The sequence below is a fragment of the Lepus europaeus genome, chromosome 13 (assembly GCF_033115175.1).
Source record: "Lepus europaeus isolate LE1 chromosome 13, mLepTim1.pri, whole genome shotgun sequence".
Lineage (NCBI taxonomy): Eukaryota > Metazoa > Chordata > Mammalia > Lagomorpha > Leporidae > Lepus > Lepus europaeus.
The window spans coordinates 6,863,662-6,877,140 of record NC_084839.1 but is presented as its reverse complement, the minus strand read 5'-3'; the positions used below and the strand labels follow the sequence as shown (position 1 = coordinate 6,877,140).

Here is a 13,479-nt window from a genome sequence, read left to right as displayed (position 1 = left end):
TGTCCTAAGGTAAGGTACAATGACTTATTTTCTGTGTAGGCTTTGTCACTGTCAGATGGCAACAAATTCAGGGTGAGCTATTAATATGCTTTGTTTTCAAATTTGGAGTATATTTGGATAAAAAAATACGACATCAACAATCTTGTCCCCAAAGGGGAGCACACATTTTGAAGTGACATCTTACTGTTTTGGGTAATTTAAATTTTATGTCACAGCTAAACATTTCTTCTACCACAGGTCCGGGTTCTGTTTTCCAAAGGCCCATTCATTGCCATTTTTGCAAGTGACCCACACATCATCATAAAGGCAATTAACCAGAACCTCAGCAGTGTGCTTCGTGACTCGAATATAAACGGGCACGACTACATGCGCAACATCGTCCACCTGCCTGTGTTCCTTAACAGTCGTGGGCTGAGCAGCGCCAGACGCTTCCTCGTGAGCTCGACAGCGAACGGGGACATTCCGTGTCCGGACGCGGCAGGTGACGACCAAGCTCCCGCGGTGCCTCGGCTTTGAAGCAGCCTTGCAGTGTTCCCTGCTGGCTTTCTCTTCACCTTGGAAAGTATTTCTGGTATTCCATGTCTGTCTGAATTTTAGTGCAAATGATGCTTTCTTGATGGACTCTTTAGGGATGCAGGAAGACGCTGACAGAAGGGTCTCACAGAACAGCCTCGGGGAGCTGACGAAGCTCGGCAGCAGGACAGCCCTCAATCGACGGGTGAGACGCTGTTCGGCTTGAGCTACGTGATTTTTGCTTAAGATTTATTTTGTCATTTATTGGAAAGGCAGAGTGATAGAGAGAGATGTGTCTTCCATCTGCTGGTTCACTCCCCAAATGACCACCACAGCCAAGGCTGTGCCAGGCGGAAGTGAGGAGTCAGGAACTCCATGCAGGTCTCCCACGAGGGTGATGGGCCCAAGCACTTATGCCATCCTCTGCTGCCTTCTCAGGTGTATTAGCAGGGAGCTGGGTTAGAAGTGGAGCAGGCGGGACTCAAACCAGCACTCTGTTATGGGCTGCCAGCCTCACAAGCAGTGACTTCAGTCCCTGCCCCACGATGCTCCAGTCCTTGAGCTCTATGTTTGTGTGCAGTTATTCCAATAACAGTAAGTGGGTATGACAGATGCACACTGTGGCATCCCCTTCAGCGTCAGGTGGTGCAGGGACGCCTGCATCTGGGCCCTAGCAGCCTTCTGTTGTGTAGGAGTCCCTGCCCTCACCCGGCTCTCAGCCCGGCGCCACCCCATCCCAGCCAGGTGTGTGGGAATCTCCAACAGTGAGGTTCGGCAGCTTGCTAAATGGTTTCACCCACCAGATCAGGTGTTGCCGTGCCTGTTGCCACCACAGCTGTGGGAGAAAGAAGTTTGTAGGGTGAGAAAGCTCCTGGCTTTGTCTTCCTGTTAGCTTTTCTCCTTCCCTGATGCTTGTGGGACGTGGCTCCTTGTGTGTCTCCGTGATGATTCTGTGCCCCGCCTTGCTTCCTCGTCTGTCCTCTGGCGCTTAGCTGTCTCCCGTCTTGCCTGTACGTGTCCACGTGCACCCACTTGCGGGGAAGTTGTGACTGTGCTACGTAGGGACAGCTAACTGGGGTTACCGTTGGCATTGTCCTTCTTTTATGGCTCGCTGTCATGGACTTTGCATATTTTATTTCTTAAAAAATGTGTCTCAGGACTGGTATTTTCACGGCAGTTACAGATGCCTCCTCCCTTACCCCGTATCAGCGTGCCCGAGCGCGGGTCCCAGCCCTGCTGCTGACCCCAGCTTCCTGCTAGCGCCCGCCCTGGGAGGCAGCAGGTCATGACTCAAGCACGCGAGTCCTGGCGTCTCTGCCACCGTTGTGCGAGACCTGGGTTGATTTCCAGGTCCTGACTTTGGCCTGGGCCAGCCCGGCTGTTGGGGGCGTTTGGGGAGTGAACACAGTGGGTGGAAGAGCTCTCTCTTTGCCTTTCAAATAAATTGTTAAAAATGTGTCTCTGATGTCATTGTGACATTTATTTTATGCCTCTACCCTTTATAGATATGAATACAAGGTGAATATGATGAATGATAATGTAAAAATTTTGCTTACTAATTTGTTTGATTTGAAAGGCAGAGAGACAAAAAGAGACAGATACAGAGAGATCTTTAATCTGCTGGTTCACTCCCCAAACACCTGCATGGCTGGGGCTGGACCAGGCCCAAACCAGGAGCCCAGAACTCAGTTTGAGTCTCCCATGTGGTTGGCAGGGACCCAGCTACTTGAGTTATGACCTGCTGCCACCCAGGGTTCATATCTGCGCTAATCAGGAGTGGAGCTGACTTGCGCCCGGGCATTCCCATAGGGAATGCGGGCATCCCAAGTGGCATCCCGACCTCTGCCCTGGACACCTGCCCTGATGAACATGACATCGACAGCACTGCAATCCGAGGGCTGGGTGATTGGCCTTTTACTTTCTTTCCTGGGAGTCTGTCTCGGGCACCGTCTGGTGCACTCGCCCTTCCCTGGCGGCAGGACCCGAGAGCAGGAGGCCGCTTGTTCACCTGTTCCTCCTGTTAGAGGGGTTCCTGCCCGCCCAGCCCAGCCCAGCCCGGCCCTGACTGAGCCAGCAGATGCAAGAGCCCTGGCTGCGGTCTCTCGTGGTCTCCCTGCCTTTCAGATCAACTTTTAAAAAATGTCTCCTGTGGAGATGTGAGGGTAGTAACAGAAGCTGTGCCTTTGACTTAATTGTGCATTTAAAAATAACCTAAAAAATCAAGACGCTGACTCCAGAAAGCGGACCAGACACATCCACTTGGTTATTTTAGGATTCCTAGAAGAGCTGAGCCTGCATGGAGTTTGGATGCAGGCCGCTGCCCGGCTCCGCTTACCTACAGCCTTAACGGCACTGCGCTGCCTGTAACCATGCAAGCGTAAGGCGCGGGCCTCTGAAGCTAACCCATAGCGGTTGCTGCTGGGGTTTGTGGCTGCTCTTGAAGGGTCTGCCCCAGGCATGGTGGCAAAGCCTCCTGCCGCGCCGCCTTCCTCTGTGCTGGCGGCTTTGGGTGTCGTCGTGCATGTTGGCGTCCTCGGGCTGGAGCGCGGCTCACTGTCCCTGCCGCCCGCTCTTCCAGGACACGTACCGGAGGCGGCAGATGCAGCGCACCGTCACCCGGCAGATGTCCTTTGACCTCACCAAGCTGCTGGTCACCGAGGACTGGTTCAGCGACATTAGTCCCCAGACCATGAGAAGACTGCTGAACATTGTTTCTGTGACAGGTGACTTTCAGTTCTGACTCGCTGGGAATTAGCAGGGCAGTTTCCAGCGTGTTGGATACGTACGTATCCGCATTGCTGAGCACCGCCTGTATGCCTGTGTCTGTGCTGAGTGTGGCGCCTGCGGTCATACAGGTTGACAGTCCTCATCTCAAATGCTCGAACCCGGAAGTGGTTCTGGTCTTGGAGGTTTTTGGATTTGGGAATATTTGGGAATATTTGCAAGACTCCACCGGGTGCGCACCCCTGATTGGATGACCTGAACTCCGGAGTGCGCCACAGTCCTCGGTGTTCTGTGCATCATGTTGGCATTCAGAACGTTCCAGATGTTGGAGCGTTTCAGATTTCAGATTCCACTGGGACTTCAACATTGGATGATTTTAAAAATCATTTACTTCATCTCAGGTGTGATTTTTCTTGCTAACTTACATACCTGAGTATGATTAACTTACAACTTAAAATGTTGAAGGTCAGATTTTATATACTGCTACTCAATTTTAGTTTTCAAATAAATTGATTGAATAAAAAATTGAGGGTCATTGCCCCGTGACTGAATTCTGCTCTCATCATGTTAATGCTTATTAAGTATCCCCAGAGCAGGCATACAGATAGTTGCAATTTAGTTTGTAAAATATATGTCTGTTTCTTTGACATATGGATTTTTTTGGTAGTATTTATTAGTGTTAGCTCTTGGGAGAGTTGCACTAGATTTGTGTTTTGTGCTAGTGCTGAAATTTATGCCATGAGCTGTGTTACCAGTGAGGTTGTATCTAATATATTTGTAATATTTTTGATAATTAAATCCTTTTACAGTGATGTCTCAACCCCACTATACTTGATTATGCCTGGAGTGGGAACAGTCCGCTTGTTCCTCATTTAACAAATGTGTAGTGAGTTGTCTGCGTTATGCCACTTGTTGATTTGGGCACTGGGAACCAGATGAAGGACCTGTTCAGGCTGATTTAATTGGGGGGAAATACATTTTATAGATAGGAGGGAATCTGAAGGTAAAGGACTGTGGTTGGAGCCCTGTGCATTGCTTGGTCTCTTTAAGTCCCCATTCCCCTCTGTGCAAGAACGTACACGACCCGCTGAGAACTGTATGTGTAGTTGCTGGTTCCAGGGAACTCGTGCAAAAGCTGGGCCACGTCAGGAAGCCGTCTGGGGTTCAGTAGATGACTGTTGGTAAGGGTTGCGTCGAGTGGTTTCCTACTGAAAAGTGTACTTTGTTTCGTCAGCCGTCCCTGATCTGTGGTTTGTCTTAGTGGTTGCTTTGGCAAACAGCGTTTGAACAGATCTTAGGGGACAGGGTCTTGCTGCGGCAGCTACTTCATTTCTCACTGATGGAGGCCCAGGTGTGTGTTTAAGGAGAATGCTTGCTTCTGTTCACTCCTACTTTAAAGTGGCACCCCCTTCTTCACGTCCGGCGCTTGTGGTGGCGAGCCCGGCTGCCTGGCTTCTCGTGCCCGGCCTGGCTGGCATCCATCCTCCTCAGCCCGGCGCTGGTGCCTGCTGACTAGGGGAGGCTGCCTAGTTGCCAGTGCGCACGGGTGTGGTGCTCATTTTCTGTTTGCGTGCAGCAATATGCTGGTGTCTCCGGCGAAGAGTTGGGAGGGGTCCAAGTCACCCAGCTCTGTCGTCAGTGACTAACATGCTGAATGAGTGAATTTTAAGATTATTGATTTATTGGAGAGGCAGAGTTACAGAGAGAGAGAGAGGGAGAAACAAAGAGAGAGGTCTCCCATCATCTGGTTCACTCCAAATGGCTGCAGTGGTGGAGCTGGGCCAGTGGGAAGCCAGGAGCCAGGAGCTTCTTCCAGGTCTCCCAGGTGGGTGCAGGAGCCCTAGCACTTGGGCCATCTTCCACTGCTTTCCCTGGCCATTATCAGGGAACTGGATCGGAAGTGGAGCAGCTGGGATTCAAACCGGCGCCCATATGGGATGCCAGTACTACAGGTGGGGCCTAACCTACTATGCTGGTCTTGTGTGAGTGAATTTTAAGAACACTGTAAGTCAGCTGTAGCTGGATTTGAGGTATTTGCTGCCTTCCCCTAAGTCACTGTTTTGAGGATCAAATCCAATCATTATGGGATGGCAGTTCATATATATGTTGTTATAATCCATGTCTCCCATTTGGTTCTAAATTTTTCACAAATTGTTTTTCAGTTTAAATGTTGGTAGAAGAAATATATTGTTAGTGTTCAAGCATTTTTAATTCACACCTTCATAGTATTTTTTTTAAAGGTTTATTTATTTGAAAGGCAGAGAGGCAGAGGAAGAGGGAGAGAGACAGAAGGAGAGAGGGGAGAGAGAGAGAGAGATCTTCTATCTGCTAGTTCTCACCTCAGATGGCTTCAATGGCTGGAGCTGGGCCAGGCGTGAAGCCAGGAGCCAGGAGCTCCATGCTGGTCTCCCAGGCCCCATCTGCTGCTGCCTTCTCCAGTGCAGTGGCAGGAAGCTCGCCTGGAAGCAGAGCAGCTGAGACTTGAACTGGTGCAGAGGCAGCTTAACCTGTGGCACCACATGCTGGCCCCATTCGAGCATATTTTAATGCCTTGCTTTTGTTGCCCGTTTTTTGACACTCAGTTCTGTGTTAACCTATTCATACTCTACAGTGTCGTGATGTGTGTTAGTTCATTTCCGTCTTTTTGCTTGGTCTATTAGCTCCACTGGTTCAGGTTACACGAGGGCTGTAGGGCTCTGTCCTTCATGAGACGCCTCCTGCGGCATTCGTGTGTCATTAGTGGTGACACTCTTGTGAGTTTTCACAGCTCTCAAATGCTTGCGACCGCAGCTCATTCAGATGGAAGGCGAAGACCTTGTTACCGACCTGGTAGGTCAGATCCCACCTTCCCGGGGAGCAGAACACAGTGACGAAAATGTCGTTTGCTTGTGTCAGCAGATTGTTAAAGGGCGTGGTCTGGGGGTACAGGAGGCGTGGGATGTGGGGCTTGTGGCTGTGTATCTGTTAGGGTGAGCATCCCCCTCCCAAACTCCAGAGTCCAAATTGTGCCGAGATCCGGAACTTTCTGCACACCACCATGAGGCCACAGGTGGAAAGTTCCACATTGTGACACTTCGGGTCCTGCACAAAATTATGAAAAACGTTATATAAAATTATCTTCAGGCTCTATGTGTAAGGCGTACAGGAAACAAATATGAATTCTGTGATTACACTTGGGCCCCTTCCCCATCATGTACAGTAAATATTTCAAGACTGAAAAAAAACAAATTCTGAGATACTCCTCTGGTCTCCAACGATTCAGACAATGGATACTCAGCTTGTATATTAGTTGTAGGGAAAGGAATAATTTATATTTGAACCAAAACTAGTACTTATCCTAGTCTGGATACAAAGTAAATTAATAATAATGAAGTGAAACTGACAATGCTTTAAATTAAAAGCAGCAGTAACAGTTCAGAATCCAAACCAAATCAATGATGATGCAACGAATCAGAGTACCCATTCTGAAAGCTAGAATTACAGCCATCCACATGTGATGCCCAGTGCTGGAACACTAAGTCAAGATTCTTAGACAACCCCCATAATAGCTCTGTTTTAAAAAATAGAAATAACAAAATTTAGACATGACTCAGCTGGTAGGGTGCTTAGGCCTCTCTTACTACATAAAAGTGAAAGTGTGTGGGATTGCACAGACACGCGTAATAGGCAAGAATGGACCAAGGTACTTGGGTCTGTTCAAGGTCCATCGGAAGGATGTCTGCGGACAGTCCTTGAGAGGAATGGGCCTGGTGGGTGAGTGGCTCATCTGTGTGCCTGTGGGCAGTGTTGGGCTGTGTGACACGGAGTTCTGATTCTGGCCTGTATGTGTGTGGTCAAACAAGTTTATCTCACCAATAGCAAATCAAACAAAAATAGTGCTTTAGAATGAAACAGAGTTGTTTCAGAGCCCCTAGAAGCTTTCTAGTATAGGTCTTTGGATTTCGGAAGCCATTATCAATACTAGATTTGAATTTATGGTATAACTTGAGATGGCAAATTTTTGAAATTTAAGTGTAGATTATTTGTGACTGTACTAAATGTTTTAATATGCTGTTACACATCTATTGATTTTAAAATGCTTTATGCTCATACAGGGCGGTTACTGAGAGCCAACCAGATTAGTTTCAACTGGGACAGACTTGCTAGCTGGATCAACCTGACAGAGCAGTGGCCGTACCGAACTTCCTGGCTCATATTATATTTGGAAGAAACCGAGGGTGTGCCCGATCAGATGACTCTGAAAACCATCTATGAGAGGTACCGTGAGCTCTGCAACTTTATCCTGTGTTGAGTTTATTTATTTATTTTCAAGGCTTATTATTTGTTTCTTTGAAAGGCCAGGGCTGGTCCAAGTTGCAGCCAGGAGAGGGAACGCCACTGAGGTCGCTCACATAGTGGCCGGGAGCCAAGCACTTGGGCCATCTCCTGCCAACTTCTTAGGCTCGTTAGCAGGGAACTGGAGCAGAAGTGAAGCTTCCGGTTCTCCAGCCACCACTCCAGCATGGGGTGTTGGCATTGCGGTCTGTAGCTTAACTTGCTGCACCATGACACGGGCCCCAAGTTTACTTTTATTTATTCATTTATTTGAGAGGGAGAGACAGAGAGAAGGGGAAAGAAAACATTACCCTTGGTTCACTCCCAGATGCATACGATGGCAGGTCTGTTTTGGGCTGGGCTAGGGCTCAATCTAAGGAACTGGAAACTCAATCCAGGTCTTCCATGTGGTGGCAAGGACCCGATTACTTGAGCCGTCACTGTTGCCTCCCAGGGTCTGTGTTAGCAGAAAGCTGGGATCAGCAGCTGGCTGTCAAACCCAGGGCTACGATGGCAGCGTCTTGACCAGCATCTTACCTGCTGGTCTAAATGTCTGCCCCTTAGTTTGACTTAAAAAGGAAGTTAATTCATGTAAATCAAACCAAATGCAGAGTAAAATATAGAATGTAAATTTCTAGGTTCAACTTATTTTTATTCATTATAGTTTTGAGTAGTACTAGCACTCATATATATCCCGTAATGTCAGATTTGCAACTTTATTTGGACATACTCTTCTTTTTCCAGGCATATAAAGTTTTAAGGATTATCAGTTTCTTGTCATACCTTCAAATACTTCACTTGTTATTCTTACTAAATGATGTCGGAGGGAGAAAACAGTACAGGTTAACTGTAGGAAAAGTTGTGTGAAATTGAGGATAATTGAAACTGCTGTCTTGGAATGTAAATGAAACACCGAGTCCAACACTGTGTGTGGTGTGGAGTTCCCATGCGGAAGCTTCAGCACAGCAAGTCCCCCTCCTCGTGGAGCACCGTCGGCAGGTGGTTTGCAGGATTTTCCACCACCCGTTTTCTGTGTTCGTATTGTATCTCCCGACTGGTGTCTGTGTTGTAGAGCCTTGTTGCAGTGTTGGTCTCCAGCCCTGAGCGCGTCCCGGATCTGGGTGTTCATGCTGCAGTAACCCGGTGGTTTGCACGGGGTGTGCGGGAGTGAGTGGGGCTCAGTCCACAGCCCTGTGGAGAAGCGGGATGGAATCGCACTTGGTCTTCGAGATTTTAGAAATAAGGGCAGGGGCAGGGGCAGGGGCAGGGGAAGGAAGTCCGGGTCTCTAGGAAGTGGAGATGCAGAAATAAACCAGCGATTTGAAAGCCCTCCAAAACACTCCGTATTCCATTCAATCCAGCTAAAACTGACTAAGCACTTGCTGTGTGCAGGCCCTGCTGTAGATGCTGGGGCTACAAGCGTTTGAATGTTGCCTCTCTCCCTTATTTTCTGAAAGAAACCAAGGTGGGTAGTGGTTAGAGGCATCACTGCTTCCCCTGAGGTCCGTGTGTCCCCTTCAGTTAATTTCTTCATCAGCTGCTATCCAGCATGGGTGTGTGCAGGAGCCAAGGCGCAGCTGGCTGTTCGTTGTGCTGTTGTCTGTTGCAGGGGCTGGCCAGGGAGGGGTGAAGAGAAGGACAAACCCAAAGTCATGATCCTGTCTTGAGCAACTTACATGTTTTCAATTAACTTTTCCGTTTGAAAATACTTCCAAACTTATTGAGAAGTTGCAAGAATAAGAATAATACTAAGGGGCTGGCGCCATGGCTCACTTGGTTAATCATCCGCCTGCGGCGCTGGCATCCCATATGGGCACCGGGTTCTAGTCCCAGTTGCTCCTCTTCCAGTCCAGCTCTCTGCTGTGGCCGGGGAGGGCAGTGGAGGATGGCCCAGGTCCTTGGGCCCTGCACCCGCATGGGAGACCAGGAGGAAGCACCTGGCTCCTGGCTTCGGATCTGCGTAGCTCTGGCCATAGAGGCCATTTGGGGGGTGAACCAACGGAGGAAGACCTTTCTCTCTGTCTCTCTCTCTCTCACTGTCTAACTCTATCTGTCAAAAAAATAATAATAATACAAAGAACATCCATATACACTTCATCCAGATTTATCTGTTGATAACATTGTACTTCATTCTTGTTTCCTGGGTGCTAATCCTCTCTCGATACATTTGTAGCTATGTACACATCTACACCTGTACACACCTACACGCAAACCTTTTTCTAAACCTTGGGGAGGTAAATTAAATACAATGTATTTATCATTCGCCTCTAAGTGCTACTGTTTGAGAAACTTGTGTTCTGATTGAAGATAAAACATACACTTAAAAAAAAAAAAAAAGACGGATTTATTTATTTGAAAGAGTTAAAGCAGGAGAGGGAGAGACAGAGATCATCCATGAGTTGGCTCACTCCACAGATGGCCACAATGGCCAGGGCTGGTCCAGGCCAAAGCCAGGAACCAGGAGCCTCCTCCAGGTCTCCCATTGGGGTGGCCGGGGCCCAGCGCTTGGGCCGTCTTCTACTGCCTTTCCTAGGCCATTAGCAGGAGCTGGGTTGGTCATGGAGCAGCCAAGACGCGAACTGGCAATCATATGGGATGCTGGTGTTGCAGGTGATGGCTGTACCAGCTACACCACAACATCGGCCCCCAAAATTATTTTTTGAGAGGCACAGAGGCCATTTAGTGTGAGGGCTATTTATGGGCAAAAGAGAATCATAACATACAGTTTAAAGGAAATAGTGATTATTATAGCTCCTTATGAAATAAGGAGTTGTGAAAGAAATGTTTTTTGGGGGGAAGAGATAAATATTTTTCATCAAGAAATAAAATAACGAGTTTTTATAGACTGCTTTTCAAGTAATCTAAAGTATTATATATTGCAGGTGTAGTGAGCTGATATTAAACTTTGTTTTGCCATTAAACCAAAGCATTGTTTTAGACTATACCACTTGGTGGCCTTGCCATCCTTGTGTGGGTTGGATTCAGCGTGGTTTTGAGGTTTTGAATACTAAGTATGTCTTCTATGTCTACAAATACAAAGAGTATTTTGTAGCTAGCCAAAGGAAGAGAAAAGACAGTATACTAAGAAATCTTTGGGAATTTATAAGGAAGTAACTTAAAAAGACTTGGAATGAAAAACTGTAAGAAGACAAACTATTTGTCCAAGCTATTGAAAAATCAGATATTAGAATGTGTTAGAGTGATTTAAATGGCTGTTTCTACTTAACCATAGTTGGGTTCTTTGGTGCTATTGCTTGTCATTTGAATAATAAAAAGTTTTATTTACAGCTGACAAAAAAGCAGCGGTATATAATTGATATTCATTTATTTTATTAAAGAAGTCTGATTTGGTAAAAACAATCAGAAAATAGTATTTTTAATGCTGGTCGTAAAATTTATTTTTTTAATCCATAAAAAGCTTCATTTATTTTTATAGCAATTTGATGACACATCTGCTTGCTTTATTCAGCTGAAAAAGAAAATGTTGGTTCTTGGTGTTTGGTAAAATTGGTTTGTTAAATTATTTTCTAAATTGTTCAACTTTTAACAAATGACATTTGATACTAACACTGGAAAGCAATTTCAGCTAATTAAGTAGATCCCTCTATATACCATTGGAACATTAAGATGACATACTGTTCATTCAAGATTATTTTAATTGGTACAATTATTGTAATTTTCTTGCAATTATGTGTTGAGCTAAAAGCTTTTGTCTACATTATTTGTGGGTTTTTTGTTAACATACATTTAGTAAGAAGAAAAGGAGTAAAATAAAAACTGTAGATAAAGATTTTCTATCTACTTTTTATTACAGCATTTCAGACAACTATTGAAATATTTTAGTATAAAACTTTATTTCTGGTATTTTAAGCATTTTGAACAATGATAAAGGTTTAAAAGAATGCATGTAAGTTTTTGTGAAGGTGATGTTTTAAAATTGTGTTTTGACATCACTCAAACGATCTTATACTCAGGATGATATAGGCAGGATAGTTTTGTGATAAGGCTAATGACATATTTTCTTTTGCTACTCTATTTTGATTTTTTTAAAAAAAGATCTATTTTGTTTATTTGAAAGCCAGAGGCACAGAGAGCTAGGGACAGAGAGAGAGAGAGAGAGAGAGAGAGAGGGAGGGAGGGAGGGAGGTCTTCTATCTGCTGGCCAGAGCTGAGCTGATCCAAAGCCAGGAGCCAGGAGCTTCTTCTGGGACTCCCACACCAGTGCAGGGGCCCAAAGACTTTGGCCATCTTCTGCTGCTTTCCCAGGGCACAGCAGAGAGCCCGATAAGAAGAAGAGCAACTGGTACTTGAACCAGCACCCATATGGGATGTCAGCACTGCAGGCTGAGGCTTTAACCTGCTGTGGCACAGCGCCGGCCCCTCTATTTTGATTTTTTCAGAATAACTGAGTCAGTTTTGAAGGACCTAAGAATGCTAGGCATGTTTCTTTTCATTGAAGTAGCTGTTTGTGCATGGACACTGCAGACATTTATGACCTTTGTAGACCTGTCTGGTATATTTAAATTGTTCAGAGAGTGGTATTTCTGTGCATTCTTGAGATTTTTCTCAACAGAACCCTCTGTCTTACGGTATCCTCCCTTGTCATCACCCAGAGTGTACGTGGGCCGAGTGTTACGCCTCCTGCCTCTCTTCGCCCTCACTAACTCCTTTCTCTTTGCTGCGTTTCCTCAGTGGTTGTTAGTTCACAGCTCCCCTCCCCAGATTCGGCCCAGATTGCTTCTTTACATGTGGACTTCGGTTATGACTCTGAATAGCATGAATAATTGGGCGTTAGACATGTGAACAAGTTGTCTCATCTCCTTTGTTGTACAGAATGCATCCTTTATATTGACAGTTTTTCTTTTAAGTCTTAAGATACTAGGAATATTTATTCCAAACATTATTTCATGTATGCTGGTTTGGTGCTTTTTGTTATTTATTTATTTATTCGAAAGACGCAGAGAGAGAGAGAGAGAGAGAGATAGATATGCAGAGAGAGAGACAGACATGCAGAGAGAGAGAGAGAGACAGACATGCAGAGAGAGAGACAGACATGCAGAGAGAGAGAGACAGACATGCAGAGAGAGAGACAGACATGCAGAGAGAGAGACAGACATGCAGAGAGAGAGAGACAGACATGCAGAGAGAGAGAGAGAGAGACAGACATGCAGAGAGAGAGACAGACATGCAGAGAGAGAGAGACAGACATGCAGAGAGAGAGAGAGACAGACATGCAGAGAGAGAGAGAGACAGACATGCAGAGAGAGATCTGAGATCTTCCACCTGTTGGTTCACTCCCCAAATAGCCCCCAGCTGCAGGGGCTGGGCCAGGCTCATGCCAGGAGTTCAGAACTCAATCCTGGTTTTCCATGTGGGTGGGAGGGAGCCATGTGCTGGAGCCATCGGCTGCTGCCTGACAGGGTGCACGTTAGCTGGAGGTTGGAATGGGCTGGAGCTGGATGGGACGCAGGCGTCCAGGCAGCGTCTTCACCGCCAGGGCAGAGCCCTTCCCCTGTTTGGCTGGGTTTTCTATATAGTTTGGAATCTTAATGCAGTTCTGTGGTCTTGATGTGATAGGACTTCTCTCTAGGTCTGAATGTTGTCATCATTCAGAATTTATTACTATCTTGTTTATAATTATTGTTTCCATCCCAAAACACACTTGCCTGAATGTGGGGGTACAGTACTTTATCAGTGTCTTTATCTTTTTGAAGAGATAACCCCATCTACTTCTTTGTGCAAATGCAAGATAATTTTCTGTGTAGGAGATGAAACAAAGTGGATTTGTACTGAAATAATTGTTAAATGACATATAGTAAAAGCCACATTTATCAGGATAAAAATAAATGACATTAGCTTATTTGTCAAGTTTAATATGACAAATGTGCTTGTAAACCCTGGACAGATATCCCTGAATCAAATGTAATG

General features: G+C 46.1%; 1 protein-coding gene across 8 annotated transcripts in view; it reads left to right on the top strand.

Annotated features, from left to right (window-relative positions):
• KIDINS220 (kinase D interacting substrate 220) overlaps window positions 1–13,479 on the top strand; it is a 131,717-nt gene that overhangs the window by 53,192 nt on the left and 65,046 nt on the right. For all 8 annotated transcript variants that reach the window (XR_009867773.1, XR_009867771.1, XR_009867772.1 and 5 more), the window contains exons 19-22: window positions 238–481; window positions 630–718; window positions 3,092–3,236; window positions 7,332–7,494. Coding sequence is in view for 4 of the 8 variants with exons in the window: in XM_062208922.1 (XP_062064906.1) it covers window positions 238–481; window positions 630–718; window positions 3,092–3,236; window positions 7,332–7,494 (641 nt within the window). In the remaining 4 variants the exon portion in view is untranslated. The remainder of the gene's footprint in view (window positions 1–237; window positions 482–629; window positions 719–3,091; window positions 3,237–7,331; window positions 7,495–13,479) is intronic.